This window comes from Gastrolobium bilobum, unplaced genomic scaffold (assembly GCF_033153095.1).
Source record: "Gastrolobium bilobum isolate Gb01-03AN ecotype WA unplaced genomic scaffold, APGP_CSIRO_Gbil_v1 utg28982, whole genome shotgun sequence".
Lineage (NCBI taxonomy): Eukaryota > Viridiplantae > Streptophyta > Magnoliopsida > Fabales > Fabaceae > Gastrolobium > Gastrolobium bilobum.
The window spans coordinates 96,398-113,870 of NW_026899952.1; the positions used below are offsets into that span (position 1 = coordinate 96,398).

The 17,473-nt window shown below is 38.5% G+C and overlaps 1 protein-coding gene across 4 annotated transcripts; it reads right to left on the reverse strand.

The window, feature by feature from the left end:
* Positions 1–7,406: 7,406 nt before the first annotated feature.
* Positions 7,407–16,186, reverse strand: LOC133294354 (acylamino-acid-releasing enzyme-like). Of its 4 annotated transcripts, none has more exons than XM_061493007.1 (18): positions 16,054–16,186; positions 15,827–15,952; positions 14,938–15,247; positions 14,524–14,745; positions 14,220–14,438; positions 14,033–14,101; positions 13,019–13,154; positions 12,402–12,553; positions 12,220–12,302; positions 12,009–12,130; positions 11,831–11,882; positions 10,838–11,015; positions 9,732–9,792; positions 9,475–9,597; positions 8,705–8,902; positions 8,042–8,110; positions 7,861–7,937; positions 7,407–7,746 (listed from the first exon to the last, which is right to left on the reverse strand). In XM_061493007.1, the coding sequence occupies exons 2-18, from the start codon at positions 15,930–15,932 to the stop codon at positions 7,683–7,685; spliced, it is 2,241 nt and encodes a 746-aa protein (XP_061348991.1). In that variant the 5' UTR covers positions 15,933–15,952; positions 16,054–16,186; the 3' UTR covers positions 7,407–7,682. The 4 variants fall into 4 exon arrangements, with proteins under 4 accessions (XP_061348991.1, XP_061348992.1, XP_061348989.1 ...); XM_061493008.1 differs by having other exon boundaries at positions 7,861–7,929; positions 11,831–11,909; XM_061493005.1 differs by having other exon boundaries at positions 11,831–11,909.
* Between the last annotated feature and the right edge of the window lie 1,287 nt (positions 16,187–17,473).

Below are 17,473 nucleotides of genomic sequence, written 5' to 3' on the forward strand. Positions count from 1 at the left end.
GAGGATGATGAATAAGGTCTTCGAATATCAGATGGGCAAAAATGTAGAAGTATACATAAATGATATGATTGTGAAGTCATTTGATATGATGAATCATGTTCAGGATCTTGAGCAAACGTTTCAAAAGCTCAGGAAGTATCGTATCCGCCTCAACCCGGTAAAGTGCGCGTTCGGGGTAGCAGCTGGAAAATTTCTGGGTTTCATGCTAACCTACAGAGGAATTGAGGCGAACCCGGATAAATGCAAGATTGTGCTTGACATGAAAGCACCCCAAAGCAAAAAGGAGGTCCAACAGCTGACCGGACGATTAGCTGCGCTAACCCGGTTTCTTCCAAAATCGGCTGAAAATGCCCTCCCATTCTTTAAACTTTTAAAGAAAGAAGCAACTGACGGATGGAACCCGACATGTGAAGCCGCGTTTGAGAAGATAAAGAAATGTTTATCAACTCCACTGATTCTCTCAAAGCCAAACCCAGAAGATGTTCTAATTTTGTATTTGGCAGTAGGGGAGGAAGCAATAAGCGCTGTACTGATCAAGGGAACTAACGAAGACCATGAGCGAATTTACTTTGTCAGTAGAGCCTTACAAGGTGCAGAGGTCGGGTATCAAAAGCTAGAGAAGGTAGCTTTTGCTTTGCTGGTCACAGCTAGAAGGTTGCGGCCGTATTTCCAAAGCCATCAAATAATCGTCAAGACTAACCAGCCTATTCGGCAGGTGTTGCACAAGCCGGACTTGGCAGGAAGAATGACTAACTGGGCAATAGAACTCAGTGAATATGACATAACATATGAAAGCCGGAAAGCAATCAAAGCACAAGCCTTAGCTAACTTCATAATGGAATTGACGCCACTAAACTCGGAACACGAGGAACCCGCCGATACATGGAAGGTCTACGTAGACGGATCTTCCAACAATAAAGGAAGTGGGGCTGGAATCATATTAGAAAGCCCAGAAGGAGTAACCATTGAGCATTCTCTGAACTTGCGATTCCCAACCTCAAATAATCAAGCTGAATACGAAGCTCTAATAGCTGGGTTGATCCAGGCTAAAGAACACGGAGCTAGGAAAGTGCAAATCTTTAGCGACTCATAGCTGGTAACCTCATAGATAGAAGGAAAGTACCAAGCCAAAGGTCCTCTACTGATGAAGTACCTGAGTCGAGTTCAGGAAATCATGGCCGACTTTGATGAGGTTCGGGTTGCTCACTTCCCACGAGGGGAGAATAGCTGAGCTGACATCTTGTCCAAGTTAGCCAGTACCATAAATCCGGGTAATCACAGAACCGTGGTTCAGCAAAGTATAACAACGCCGAGTTGCCTGATGGTGATAACCTCCGCAAACGACTGGAGGAAACCTCTGGTCGACTATCTGGAGAAAGGAATGCTGCCAGAGGATCACCTGGAAGCTAGGAAGCTGGTCCGAGATGCGACCGTGAATGACCAGCTATTCAGAAAGGGTTTGCACAACCCCATGCTAAAATGCTTGAACTCGGAAGGAGCAGAGTACGTCCTCGCCGAGATCCATGAAGGAATAAACGACCATCACATGGGTGGCAAAGCCTTGGCCAGAAAGGCCCTCAGAGCTGGTTATTACTGGCCGATAATGGGGGCAGATTCTAAAGAACATGTCAAGAAATGTGATAGCTGTCAGAAGCATGCCAAGTTAATCCTTTCACCACCTGAAGAACTGAAATGCATCTCGGCCCTATGGCCCTTCTTCAAATGGGGAATGGATTTGCTAGGACCTTTTAAAGCTGCTGAAGGGCAACTCAAGTGGTTGATCGTGGCTGTGGATTACTTCACAAAGTGGATAGAAGCAGAACCAGTCACCACAATCACCTCGGCTAGAGTGCAAAGGTTCTTTGAACGAAATATTTTTTCGAGATTCGGAATCCTAGCCGAGGTGGTTACTGATAACGGAACGCAATTTGCTGATAAGAAATTCCAGCAGCTAATGAAAGACCTACACGTCATACATCGTTTCGCATATGTGGAACACCCACAATCGAATGGGCAAGCCGAAGCTGCCAACAAAGTGATTGTGAAAGGTCTCAAAGAACGAATGTTTGATGCAAAAGAAAGCTGGGTTCACCAGCTATGCTTTGTCTTGTGGGGTTACAGAACCAGCACCCAAACTGCAACTGGAGAAACCCCTTACAGACTAACGTATGGATGTGAAGCCATGATTCCGGTAGAGATTGGAGAACCCTCCTGGAGAAGACTGAATAGTCTTGAACAAGGTGAACAACAGAACAGTAGAATGCTTACTGAAGAACTAGACCTTGTGGATGAAGCTAGGGTCACAGCTCACTGTCGGAATATGATGGCCAAACAACAGACCGCAGCAAAGTATAATAAGAAAGTGAAACCAAGAAATTTTGAAAAGAATGACTTGGTACTCAAGAGAGCAGATATTGGCAACAAGAATGCCAGAGATGGAAAGCTAGCTGCAAATTGGGAATGACCTTACCGAGTTAGAGAAAAACTCGGAAAAAGAGCTTACATCTTAGAGACAGTCGAAGGCAAAGAAGTTAAGCGCACCTGGAATGCAGATAAGCTGAAGACATACTACAGCTAAATCTGCACTCCTCCGCTTCAATATTTCAAAATTACATTTTGATTTAAGTTCTTTCCTCTACTAGGGATTTGACTAAAGCCGAATATGCCGGCAAATTCATGTAATTCGCAATTTGATATCAATAAATGAGGAATTTTTCTTTTTAAGAGATTTATCCTTGTTTATCTTTGATATATTAATATCAAATCCGAAGTACAAATACAATTTTTCATAGTGACTCTGATCAAGTCAAAATGTCCCTATTTTGGTCATGATACCAAAAAGGGGCAAATGACATTATTGTTTTTACCTTAGATAAATTGAGTTATGAAATTCAAATTCAATTAAATGGCTAAGTCAAAAGACAAGGTCCATTACATATGCAAGCTTACCAGAATGAGTAAGTTAAACAAACATGCGTCATCGAATTGACATAAAGCGAAATCCGTCTAATGCTTTGACCTCGACCAGGTCATGAATTAAAAACTCGTATGATGCACGGGTTCATAAAAATAAATTGGGATGAAGATTTCACCCAATAAGTATTGAAAAATAATGCAAACTCGGTATATCACTCATCAGGTGCGAGGGTGAAATATATCTAAATAAATCGGATTTGAATCTGAGCAACTTAGGAATTCCTAAAGCTTAGGGCAAATCTGGGTATGAAAAAGAATGTTATCCGAGTTACGAAACCCGACAACTACAACCTCGTAAAGGGGCTTATGCATATGCCAAAAATGGTTAAGTCATACACTTCGGAAAAGCAAAAAGGAGTTGGCTCATCCAAAAAGCAAAAGCAATACTACAACGACATGCCGAATTCCGACAATTCGATGCCTAGATAAATGCATCTATGGTAAAATTTGGAATAAAGAAAGGCAAACATATATAGTGAAGCGGATATCGAAAAAGATTCAAATATATCAAAAGCAAAGTAAAACCGGCAATATTCAAGTGGAAACAAAAATGGGCCCAAAGGACCTCAACAAATTACAGAATTCAACCGGCATTCCGGCCCTTCATGAAATCATTATGGTAGGAGGATCCCCGGAAGTTGGGACCTCCTTGCCGGATTGATTAACCACATCAACTTCCTTCTCCGGCTTGTCAACTGCCTCCTCGCCATCCTCGACGACAACACCTTTCTCGGTTTGGACGTTGGACACGTGGGAAGGAGAGTCGGCAGCAAGAGTGATGATTTGGCCATTATTAACATAGGCGCGAGCATTCAAACCGACCAGATTTAAGGGGACTTTAGGATTAAGTATTTGGAGTTGATTCAAGGCATTGTAGAAGGACCCAGTGATTGATTTCTCCAGTTCACTCTGGCAAAGCTGAGCGATACGCTCAGCTTCCTTCACCTTATCCTCCAATCTTTCATAACTTCTCCGAAAGCCATGCATTTTTTCAATCTCAACCGCCTTTTCATCTCGGCACTTTGCATGGTCGGCGGTAACCTGGGTCAGTTTGGTGATAGTATCATCATGATCCTTTTTTAGAGCAGAAAAATCCTCCTTCACTTTTAGCAGCTCCGTGTATGTCTTGGCTCTCTCCTCCCGAGATGTAGAAGCCTCGCTTAACGTCCGCAGGTATTTCTGCTTCAGAATAAACAATGGCCTGGCCAACCCGGCCATCTTCAAACAGCACAACTCCAAATCTTCCACCTCCCTTACTTGGGCAGGGGTAAGAAGAGATGAGTTGTAGAAGACTTCGGGGGCACACACCGCATCCCGGAGAGTATTGTTGGTTTTTCCCTGCCATACCATGTGCTTGGTGAATTCAGGCGCAGGAGGAGGAGGGACTTTCATAGTTTGACTGGGGCCAGTGGAAGCTCGGATGTCAGAGCTCTTGGCTTTTTCTTTTGAAGTGGCTGCAGTGGGATAATCGGCAGCTGAAACCTTGGCTTTACCCGGACCACCTTGAGAGGAGTCAGGGACTTTCCTCTTCTTGCCGGACCCAGCCTTGGCCTGGTTTAATGCCACCAACCAGCTTGGAGGATCATTTTGGTTGTTATCCATCAAAGGTACTAGAAATACAAACACAACAAGTTAATGTTAAAGCAATACGGCTAATATGCAAATGCCAGGTTGCTAGAAATAGTTCATACTTAATTCAACGTCGAGTTCATCTTTGGACTTGAATAGAAGGGATGCGACACTAGCATGCTTATGTGACAGCAGAAACATGCCAATGGCAATGGCACTGTCGATATCAGATGAACCCAAATCGGTAACTTGAAAACGGTAGCTGGATGGGGGAAGCTGATAGTGGTCAGAAGACCAATGCAAAGGGAATTTTCCCTCACCACACTCGGCATGAGAAGTGTCAACAAACCAGACACTCTTGCCGGGATGGGCAGAAACTTTAAAGAATTTGTCCTTGAAATTCTTAAAGGACTCAGTATAAACTTGAAAAAGTTTACGGTGGGGTAAACCTCGAAGGGTAACCCACCCTTTTCGGCTGGAGGGTTCACGACTGGTCCGAGGAGTTAATACTTGAAAAAAGAAGAAGAATACACAGATAGAAGCTAGAATAGAAAGATATGAGCAGAAACGCTCAAAGGCTTTGACAAAGCCCCATCCATTGGGATGAAGCTGGGTGGGAGCTATTTGAAGGTGGTTCAGAAGATCAATTTGAAAATCCGTAAAAGGAAAACGGACACCGAGTTGAGTCACAACATCTCGGAAAAAGAAAAAGAAATGCGGCTCTTTTGGCCTCCCACTGAAACAGACGGGCTCGTCTCTTCTAGGGGGGTTATATCACAATTCGCTAAATCCCCCACGGAGAGGGCGACAACGTCATCCAAAGCCATCTCTGATACAGTACTTAAAACTTCATGCGTTACCCAAGGAAATTGGGTTATTAAAGAAGATGAAGGAGATGGAGAACACGACTCAGTAGAACTAGACTCTCCTACTACATCTGATGGAGGAGATGCCATAATACCTAGAAACAAGGAAAGGTAGGAATCAGGAAAGAATCAAAATACCTGAATCACAAACGTTATCAGAGGAATCACTAGACGATGATGATGATGACAAATCAGAAATTTTGATAGGATCATCTGCTCCTCCTGATGGGCGAATAGGTTTATCTCCATGCCGGCAAGTCACCAACGTGGACTCGGCTAAAGAGTCACAACCGCGGTCAGCAAGCTTGCTGCTCTAATAAGTGCAGGAGTAACATGGGCCATTGTCGGGGAAAGGAGAATGCGGCAAATCACTACTTGACATCCCGGACACGCTTCGAGACTTACCACCACGGCAAGCTCGTAGCATGGTTTCCTACCCTTCTTCGATCCAAGGGATTTCCCAGAGCCATAAATAAACACCAGGAGAAACGTTTTTCAAAAATCAGAAAACTAGATAAAGAGTTTTTCCCTGATTCGCTCAAGAAACGGAGAAAAGGCTAAGTATCAAATACAAAAGGAGGGCATGGAAGAGGACATGGTGCTAATCACCAGAGCGACAACAGGGAACATAAGTTCTAAGAAATGCATGCTATTCATTGATTCTGGAAAAAAGACCAGAATATCAGCGAAGAAAATATGCAACTCTGCATTCATAATACTAAAAAACAAATGCCAGAATACAAATCCTCAAGTAGAAGCAATAAAGAGGAGATAATGTGCGACATTCCTCTTGAAGTAATGAAACAGAAGTGTCTAAATGCAGATGAAGAAAGGTTGATGTGCGACGATCAGAGAGCACACAAACGAAAACAATGGTTTATATGTACGAACAGTTGATCACCGCGTTCGAACCTGATGCTTGGGATAATAGTGAACTCACGATTATTCAAGCCCAGCTTCTACCCGGTCACACAACAAAAACTTAAACGGGTTCGTCAGCAACCCGACCAACAAATCACCAGTCATACATGCATAGCCCAGTAACCCGGATACTTGACGACAATGGGGGCAGACTAAGCAGTTAAATCGCGCGTCATCTACCCGGTTACTCCATGAAAGTATTGACGGGTTCATGAACGACCCGTCCACCAAATAAACATGCAGATAAAGTCCGAGATAAGGAATGCCGCTCGAGGGTAACCAACAAGTGGGACTAAAACAACTCAAGCGTATTCCTAACCCGGACGCGCAATATGGTTGATGCTCAACCAGTAAAGCAACAAGAGGGAAATGGCGAAACACATACCATAAGTCAAGAACTCAAAATCAACACGCTTGTGACATTAGGATGCAACCCGAAAGAACGAGATCGCCCTCGACCTGAACAGTGGGGTAGGCAAAATATCTCACCGGGTTGATACTCGACCCGTCGACACAAGGAGGCAAAGGGACACCTCGCGAGAAGAACATTCTCTCATAAGCAGAACATGCAAATTTACAACAAACGCAAACCCATTCAGAGGCACAAACCTGGAAGACACACGTAAGTTCACCCCGACTACCCGGACACCCCGGTAGCCGAGCTGGGGGACAACTGTTATGGACCCGTATAATGGACCCATTAAGTAGCAAGCCCAACAAGGGGCAATCCAAGATATGGATTGATGCTAATAAAAGATAGATATCCATCAAGGATACTAATCCTAATGCGACAGCATAGCTATCAGGCTTGGACCCTCACTGTAGGAACCAAAGGCCCATCCACACTACCTACAGGTAACCTCTATAAATACAAAGGTAAACCTTAAAGGTACATACGCTCTCTCTCTCTCTTACTGTTATGCTGTCACTGTGCGCCCACACACACCCCATTGGCTAACGCCGTTATAGTATTTTATGCACAGTGATCTGCTTGACTCAAGGGTATCTCATCCATAGATACCTTGGAGAGGGCACCAGATCCAAGATTAACATACTAACCTATTGGGCTAGACATCTCTGTCTCAAGGACAGAACAATATTCAACCAAGTGTATGATTGAATCCTATAAATAGTCAAAAACAGTAAAGATTTAATATGGAACTATACATATGTTGAATACTAAATGGTTCAATTTGAATACTAAAGTGAATTGTAAATGAACATAATGCTGTATTATAAATGGTTCAATTTGGTTCTGATGGATATATAGTAGAGGCTCATCTACTCATTGCAGTCAATCCTCTTTCCATTTCTTGAATATTCAGGAAGTCTTTATGGCAAACTGGCCACTTATTTGCAGTACTTGTTGAACCACACCCCGATGTTAACGAAGCATTCAAATTCAGACTGTGGCCTGCAAAATTATAAAATAAAAATAGAATTAGACTGCATTAAAATCAAAAACCAAGGTTATGATTCTATGCAGTAGGAACTAGGAAGGCATAGGATTCATGCAGGACTTGTCTACCTTTTGAGTGCATGAACGTCATTTTGAAACATGATGATTTTGACCTCTACACCTTTCTCCTTTAAGGCCCTAGCATACTAGACAATTACACAATAAAAGTTGTATCGCCATATAATACCAATTAAAAAATTAATTGGTAGAGAATCTGACTAAGCTATTCTTTAAGTTCATAAGTACTTACTTGCAATCCATCAAAAATTGGAACACGAAGATCTTGAGAACCTAACAGGAAAAGTGTTGGTGCTTTTACCTGCATAATTGATCAAAATACAAGCTTTAATGCCAGAAATCAACTATATGCAGTAGGATATGTGAAAAAAGAGATGAAATTCAAGCTTAATTGTAAATGAAAAAACAGTATAGTCCACGCAGTTTGCTCAAAAGATTAGGCCTCGGATAGACATTGAAAAGAGAAGGCTTGCCGGAAGTGTTAGGGATAGAGATGCTCATACAATATTGAGGCCTTCTCCCATTGCAACTTATAAAGAACCATTACAATCCAAAAGCTTAAGCGGATAGATGAAGACCACATTAATGATTTTATATTATATTTTTCTAACACCCCCCTCATATAAGAGCCGATTGAACTTGAAGAGTGGACAATGTATCAGGCTCCGCCTACTTATACTAAGAAACTCCATAATATTTAATTATTTATTGATATCTGTTAAGTGAAAGCCACATTAATGGTTCTATATTATATTTTTCTAACACAACTTACAAAGGGCTTTTGTATGGATTTCACTTATCAAGTTAATTTCCATTCCCTTTCAATGTGCTTTCATTAAGAGCTCTTGTGATACAAGTGCAATTCAATCTAAAAGTGCTCAGTTAAATGTAAGACCTTTGAGGCGTGTGAAATAGGAGACTTGCTATAAAAGAGAGTCAAATCTTCTGCTGAAGGTGCTTTAGTAAAGCAATTTCTGGCAATGGTTCCAAAGGTCTCTACATAGCACCAATCAGGAATATCAGTTGTACCAACCATCAGTGCAAAGTTACAAACAGGATTGATTGCAGCTGCTGCTACAAACTTCTCCGGTGCCTGCAGCAATTATAAAACCATAAAACAAAATTCTATAGTCATCAAAAGCCATCACACTGCAACAAATTCATAAAATCAGAGTCTCATACTTGAAAAATTGCCCTTATCATTGAAGTAGACATTGTTATTTTGTAAACCATACCAATTGCTTCAGTATATATGTTAAGCTTAATTAAATAATTAAATATCACAGTTTATTATGGTATTTTTTTTTTATCACCCTATTTTGGCAATATTAGTCATGAAATCTAACTCTGTGGAACACAACACAAGTTTTTCTTAATCCTTCATGGACCACCAATAAGTAATTTGTTCAACAAATTAAACTCTAAATTGCTTTCATATCTGCAGTAAAGTCTGACTGATGTTATGAATCACAACAGATGCAAGGCATATAACAACTAGAAGTAGTTAAGATATGCTTGACAAACAAATGCAAAGTTTATATGTTAATCAATAATCCTGTATGTTTCAACCCCAATACTGATATTACAAGAAGATGAGAGATAAAAAAGGGACATAGATATACTATAAATATGTGAGAATGGGGTCACTAAGTGCACTTATTGCACCTGGCCAATCAAGTGGGTTGTCAAAAAGCCACCATGTGAAATACCCATCACCGTAATCTTGGATGGACTGGCAAGACCCAAGTTGATGACATGATCTATGGCAGAGAGAACATCATTGACATCCTACAAATGAAAAACTAAAATCAAGATCCAACCCAGAAAACCCAGTGTCGTTTTGCAACTAGCTTAAAAAGTAAAGGTTCGTCTCAGATAACATGACCAAATTTAAGTATTTAGAAGTACAAAATAATAAATACCTGAGACCCAACTTTCCCTGGAAGAGATTGCAACGCTTCCTCACCAAATCCTAATGAACCTCTGAGAAAAGTAGTCTGAATATCACAAACTTTTAAACCATATAATTGGGATGCAGATGTAGCTTAAAAGGCTTCTGCGCAAGAAATTTAATTAAAGTATATATTCAGACTCATTAAACCACAATGGAAAAAATTAATTAACCACCCTTCTAATTTCAACTCCTCAACCTCTCTACCATTATGAAATCAAAATAGACCCTAAACTTCCTTTCCCCCACAATTCCAAAGGAGTTCAATTTCTAAATTCCTTATGCAGCATCTGCGTACAGGTTTCCACATTTGTTTCTCATTCCAGTATGAGGATTATTTGACTTCAAGGGGTAGTGTTTAAACTCCGTATAGGCTAACATTCTCATTTAAACTCTTATAAATATATTTCGCAAAGAGTAATATTTCCTCTATTAGTCTCATTATTTTCTTTTTCTAAGCATGCTTCTTTTCGAGGGATTCTAATGTTGAAATAAATAGGTTCTAACCACCAAGTACATGGATCAACGGGTTATTCCAGCTTAATCAGTAGTCTCTAGTTCAAGGTTTGGTATGTAGCTGTGTTAAAACTTGATAGGGAAAGTTTTGCCGCCCTTGCGTCCTACCCAGCTCGAACCGGATTCGGGTAATTGATGAGCCGATTGAGAAATCCAAACATATATATATGGGTTCGCTTTTTGTCATGTCACATGACAAGACCATTTTCCTGCACACACAAATCAAGTGTGGGTCCCACGCTTAAAAAAAAAAGTCAAACCAAAATCAGGATACGGCGCCGTATCCTCAAGATACGTTGCCGGATCCTTGTTGCAGGAATGAACAGTGTCATTCCTGCAACATGATTCTTATATTTCCATATATATATATATATATATATGAATCCATTATTATAAGAGTTATATCAATAACTTCAGGCACAGAGACCTATATCTGAATGAGAGCATCCATCTCTATTAATCAAACAGTTTGATTGGAGTCAATAGGAATATGAAAGAATTTGTCATACTTGGCGTCAGTTTAACAATAATGGCCCCAACGTTCAGGAGTATGTTCCTTACCTATAATTTACAATCAGCAAGCTGTATCCAACTGAAGATAGAAAGGCTAAAGACTTTGAAAAGCATGACAAAGAGACATCCTGTGGCCCTCCATGAAGGATCACAATTAATGGATCGAATACATCCTTTTTCTTGGTTTTTGATGACACAAATATAGCTTCAAAAGGTTTAGTAGCACCTGAAATAAAAATAAAAATAGATAGGTATTAGAGCCAGTTAAATTGCCCAAAAATTTGAATAGGGTAGAATTATACAACATATGTGTTAGATTTGTTCCAGAAGTGCTAAGTCATTAAATAAATGGTTGAATTGTATGAAAAGACAATCTTGATCAAGTTAATGTGTCAAGTTTTTTCAATCGTGACGTAACAAATGATCCATAAAATTCTTCTATGTTTACGGTTGCAAATGATTATACTTGTGCCACTTACACTGAGCACTGAAAACTAAAGGCTTAACAGTGGTTCCAAGTTTGCCCATCCCTTATGATGCTGCAGGTCAGACCATCTTGATACGATCTTGAAATCAGAGAATGATACTTCAACAATAATGGGTTCAATGGGGATGGGATGGAAGGTTGAAAGGGAAAATTAGTAGTCTTCATTCATATGAAATGGTGAGTACAAGTAGTTCTTACCAAGGGCAAAGCCCCTCTCTGAGAATTGCTCTCAGTCTCTCTGAGTTTTAACTCAGCCTCTACAATACAAAAATGAATCCTACCCCACTACTCACTACCGATAGCCTATATATCACCCATCATATGACAACTAATCCACTAACTAACTAACTTCCTGATGTGGACCCTTCTTACAGGATCCAAACTACCAATTTCACCCCTTGTGTGATTGTCCAGGTGTATCAATTTCATTAGATGTAACCAGATACCTTCTCAACTAGTTTGTGAGAATGAACAGACACACAAATTAAAACATATCTGAAATCTCATTAAATGTTAAAAATCCATGAGGAAGAAACCAAAAATAACTTACACACCTTTTGTTGGACCATCACAAGCATCCTTGACTGAGATCTTCAGTATACTGCACTGAAGAGAGGACAGCAAAGATCTAACCTACAGCCAAATTCCAGTAATTCACTTGAAAACATATAGAATAGTATCTGTTTATGATAACAGTTCCTATTAATATTTTAAAAACAAAATAGAATAAACCTTGTCAGAGCATCTGAATATGGGACTAGGTATATTTGACCAGCCCCATGTAGCATTTCTCTTTGCCTTCTCATTGAACATTCCATACTTGATTTGAGGAACATCGACTGGACTTCTGGAAACTGCCAACAGATGGACAAAGAAAAAGGATATTACCCATTTCTCCACTTCAAAAGGCCAAACTATTCAAAAATTGAGCATTTGTTGTTACTGGCAACAATATTGTTCCCATCAAGCATAAGAAGATTCCATGAAAAATTTGAGTCTGCTGGGCTGATATGCAATAATTCCCCACTATAATATGACGAAAAAATGAGTTGATCATAAAGTAAAAGAACCACATAAAACCTTGGATAAATGGATAAAAAAGCATTCTTATTGTTATATACTTACCTCAACACGTTCACAGAGAGTAGAACTTCACTGCTGTGCCAGACGGATGATATGATCATTGTGCAGTTGTCAGAAAGCCAAGGATTATTATGGACAGTCATACAATAAAGCCCGGGGAAGCAACCATCCTCAGCACACAGAACAACAGGAATCTTCAAAATTGATTGAAAACATTAGCTGAAAACAATATGCATTCAATGGAACATGTTAAGATCACACCATTGTAAATGAATATTTAGACTAAAGTACTTCAGAAGACTGTTATTGCTTGGCAAAAAGAGAAAAAGACAAAAGAAGAGAAAAAAATCTTATTCTAGTATCTTATTTATGGCACCAAATGATATGTCATGTTTTTTCAAAAACCAAATTACAGCAAACTACACAAGCAAAACCTGAAGAGCTAACCATCTATCAGGCTAACTAAATGCCTACCTTTTAAAACATTGCGTACAGATAAAATTGCTTGATGCCAGAATATACAATCTCACAAATGAGAAACTGAGTATATGGCCGTATGCACATACAGGAGTGTCTAAGCCAGTCCCAAGCATAGCTGACAATAGGACAAAAAAAAACTGTAATTATCATCCCATGTTTAAGTTTTCCAAAGAGCTTACAATATCATAAATTTTGGCAGATTGGTACAGTTTTCCATCAGTCCAATCAATTCTATGAAGTGAATTTGTAGCATTGTGCACTCCAGAATCCACAGCACTTCTAGCAGATAAAAACACAAGGAACTTTCCATCTGGGCTGGTAAGAAATTCATGAAGCAGAATCATTGTGGGAAACTAGCTAGAATCATTGTGTTGAAGCATAAGTTCAAAAAGGTCCAATAGTTGAATAACAATAATGAAGGCAGTACAGTGACCCTGATTTTCTGACCAGTTAGACAATGTCAATCGCAGGTATCTAGCTCCTTATTCAGTGATGACTATTGAGACAAAGAGAAATTGAAAAAACATTCATGAATCATGACTAACATTACACCAAATTACTGCTTATTAAAGCATTCATTTGAGTTTCAAAATGAGAATAAGTGTTGTGTGAGTAAATAAACTCGCAAGTCATAAGATGGTTTAGCACTTTGGAAATTTATCTTGCTTGGGTAAAAGGAATAACGACAAACAGTTTTCCGCAGCACAATTTCACTTATTGACAAAATAGTAATAGTAGGAAATCTATGTTTGTTTCAACTTTAAAGCAAAGTAATTCAAGAAATATTTTTCATATTTTCTAATACTTGAAGAAATAATCTATCATGTATCAAACTCTTTAAAAATTCAAAAAAAAAAAAATCTTGAAAAGAAAATAATTTCGAAAAGAAGCTCATCCCACCACACCCTACAGTTTAGTGGCTGTTACTGCCACTGGCTTCTGGCTTGACATCAGTCGGGAGAGCAATAACCTAAATCTAGCCACTGATCATCTTCATCTTTGGCTGCATTTTCTATTATCTTGTCAACAACTCACATAATAGGTTCACAACAAAAACTAGAAAGTTGTGCAAAAATGTTTGTCACCCTCAAGCATATGAAACAAATGGAAACAAATCAACATATGCACAATTATAAACATATAAATATTGGACAAAATGTTCTAAACACAAGTATCTGACTCCACCAGATTACCTGAATCGCGGAAAGAGGGCACTGCTTATGGTTTGAGTAAGGTTCAGTGTATGAAATTCTTCAGTTGAGCTACATGTAAAAACATTCTTTCATAATTCATTTCAGAAACAACCAAACTTAGCAATAAATATATAATAAGATATGTGAAAAAAGGGGGAGTTAAGATCATCTTGCTAAAATGACTTACTGGAGCTCTTGTTCCTTAGATTTTGAATCATGATGTGGTGCTCTAACAGCATATAATGCACAAGGCCTGTTAGAGCAGTACTTCATACCAAGCTTTCTTGTCTCAGATGACCACCCAACAAAAACAAGGTACTGTTCTGAGCCTTCGGTAAATGGAGCCCACACAACTTGGCCAACACTCAAAGATTTGTCAATTCCTTTGACAGCTTTTGCCTCTCCACTGTAAAAGTACTAATTAAACTAAGATTTCATATCTGAGAAATATATCTAAATACTATCTCACATTAATATTAAAAATGAAAAACCTGTTGATGTTGATAACAAAAAGCGCAGGCCGTCTCTTTCCAGCATATGTTTCTCCCCAATCCTCCTCCCAGTCCCCTTGACCTTTCCAGCTACCAAAATCCTTGTCTGTAGAATCACCTTTCTTGTAGCCCACATCATTAAATGTGGGCTTTGCCGGATAGGGCTCTTCTGCTACATATGCTATAAATGTTTCATCCATGTTCCAAGAGACAGCCTCAAACCTAAACCATAGAAAGAAGAAATGACTTTATAATGCATAAGTGTTAATGTAACTGTACTAACAACATTTGAAACCAAACGATAATAGTCTAATACCAGATGCCAATGAACAAAAATAGTATCAGTTTAACATTGAATATTGTAATGTAAAAGGAAAATTACATGAATAATAAAAATGTAAATACATAACTTACCATCCATCATTATATACTGAGCCATGCAGTGATTGAGGGATATGGAACTCCTTCTCCATTTGAGATGAACTCCAAATCTCAAACCGAGAAGGAGCTTCATTCTCGGGATTTCGAATCACTAAAAGTTTTGAACCAGAAGGTGATGGAACAATCATAGACACGCCAGACATTTCTATTGGAAATGGAGCCCACAGAAACTTGACAGAATTGTCACTTTCTTTTAAAATGTTACATGATAGGATGAATCTTCTCCTCATGTTTGCTAAAAGATCTGGCTGGGTAATAGAAAACATTCCCTGCAAACCCAGATCTATAGACACACACACACTCAAAAAAAGGGTATGTTAGATAGCAATGTAATGTGATTAGATCCTCTAATATCTCAATTAACATTACCAAGTCAAGTCATCTCAGATAATTCCAACCATTCATAGACAAATTGTAAAGAACCTTGGGATACACCACCCCAAAAGCTAGCTCAAAGGGTGGGAGTGCCCAATGTTTTATAAACTCTACATTAGTTGCTCTTCAACCAATATGGGACTATATATCTCAACACGCCCCCTCACGCAAGAGCCCTCTTGGCTTGAAGCGTGGATTATGCAACAGGCCCAAGTGTATCCCAAGGTTCTTTACACAAATCAACGGTGACGAGAAGAGAGAGAAGAAAAAAATAACTATTGAATTGTCTGGATAGTTGATATATGTTGGGTATGACTCATACTTCGCATCCAGATAACGATTCGCTTCTAGAGTCATCATCTAAATGCGAAATATAAGTCATACCCAATAATATTAACTCACGTCACCTTCTCATGTTAAATGTTATTTCCCAATTGAACTATCACATAGCAAAGAAAAAAAAAGGAATAAAATAAAGGATGCTTACTCCCTTGTGACTTAAAAAGCCATGCATTGTCAATGTTGGAAATACTAGTGAACTCTTGAAGTAAGTTAGTTAGATAAGTATAGTCCATTTCCTTATGAATGGGCATGGCTGAAACAATTAACAAGCCTGAAACAAGATTTTAACCAATGCTATAGTATTCAGTACAGAGTAGTCAAGTATCCAAGTGGGTAATGAACAAGCAGAGAGTATATAGAGTTCGTACCTACCTTGCTTGATATTGGTAAGTGCAAAGTGTGGATTTTGTGATTGAATTAACGCGACCAAGAAAGAAATAAAGCTGAATTGAAGATTGAAGACAAGAGAGAAACAGGTTTTGTAGCTATATCTGTCTGTTTGACTTCAAATAAAAGAGAGATATGGCAAAGGACATGAGATTATGGTCTCTTTCTCTTTCTCTCTGTGAATACGTGTGTGTATAAGTGTGGCCGAAAAAGTGGAATCGATCATCCTATCTTAAAATTTTATATTTGAAATTTTTGTATATATCTTATTTTTTACATGCATTAAATAAGTGAGATTTAATTATTATAAAAAAAAGTACACAATCAAATGATAAAACTTAATTGGTATATAAGAGTTGAGCAAGTGGAGGTGAGAATATGTGTTCGATCTTTCTCAGTATCATCTTTTGAAAGAATTTAAAACCTTAATCTTGAATCTGACCCAAATATGATTGCCTCTCATAGATGATACTTGTTGTTAATTAAAAAAAAATGATAGACATAAAATTTTAAAAGGAGAGGATCCATTTTAATCAACGAGTTTTTTTTTAAGAAAAAAAAGATAAAAACTAATAGCTCTAGGAAAAGCTTTTTAAAAAAAAAAAAAAAGATTTATGTTAGCTTATTAGAGTCCTCATATTCATTTTACAGGTTTACCCTTGTTCTAAAATTATATTCATAAATTTTATTCTTTACCCTATTAATTCATCCTAATTAAAAATCATTTTATCTTTTTTTTTTCTTTCAAAATCACCAGAACAATTTTATATAATCACCAAATATTTTTTAACTTTTTTTTTAAAACTTTTTTCTTAACTTTAATTTAAAAGTAACTTTTAACTTAAAAAAAGATATGTCAAAGAGGCTCTATTTGGACCTCATGGCACTACTCTTCTGCGTTGCTCACTACACCCACATTTCATCTTCATGTACATAGTGAGGATAAGGGCAAAATGTTATAGTTCTTTTCTCTCTCGTAGCATGAGCTTGCACTCACAATGACTCTCCTTAAGCTATGGTTAATATTGTTGGGTGATGTTCCTCCATTAATACTGATATGCACTCTCATTTATTGGGTCCAAGGCTCTAGACAGCCCAACCATCTCAATCACCTCATCATTGAAGAACATTCTCGAAGAAGGTGGAGGGTTTCCTTCACCTTTATATAAATACTTGAAAACCTTTTATAATTGGTTAGCTGAAAGAATTTGAATATCTCTAGAAAGAAGTTTGGGAATACCACCATTGTTGGTGATGCTTGATTGTACCTCTAGTGAAAGATTAGGGAAACTTGACTCTTTGTAATCTTTCTTATTCATAGTAAATGATTTTATGGACTAGTGTCCCATGATTTTTACTTCTTCACATTGAAGGAGTTTTTTCACGTTAAAATTAATTGTGTTCT

Excerpts from the sequence above, each read along its gene's own strand:
- LOC133294354 (XM_061493005.1), bottom strand. The coding sequence starts at position 15,932 with ATGCCCATTCATAAGGAAATGGACTATACTTATCTAACTAACTTACTT. Across the intron at positions 9,793-10,837 it reads TTGCTGATTGTAAATTATAG|AGGTTCATTAGGATTTGGTG; the intron begins GTAAGGAACATA and ends TACTTTTCTCAG. Across the intron at positions 8,111-8,704 it reads CTATTTCACACGCCTCAAAG|GTAAAAGCACCAACACTTTT; the intron begins GTCTTACATTTA and ends TCAATTATGCAG.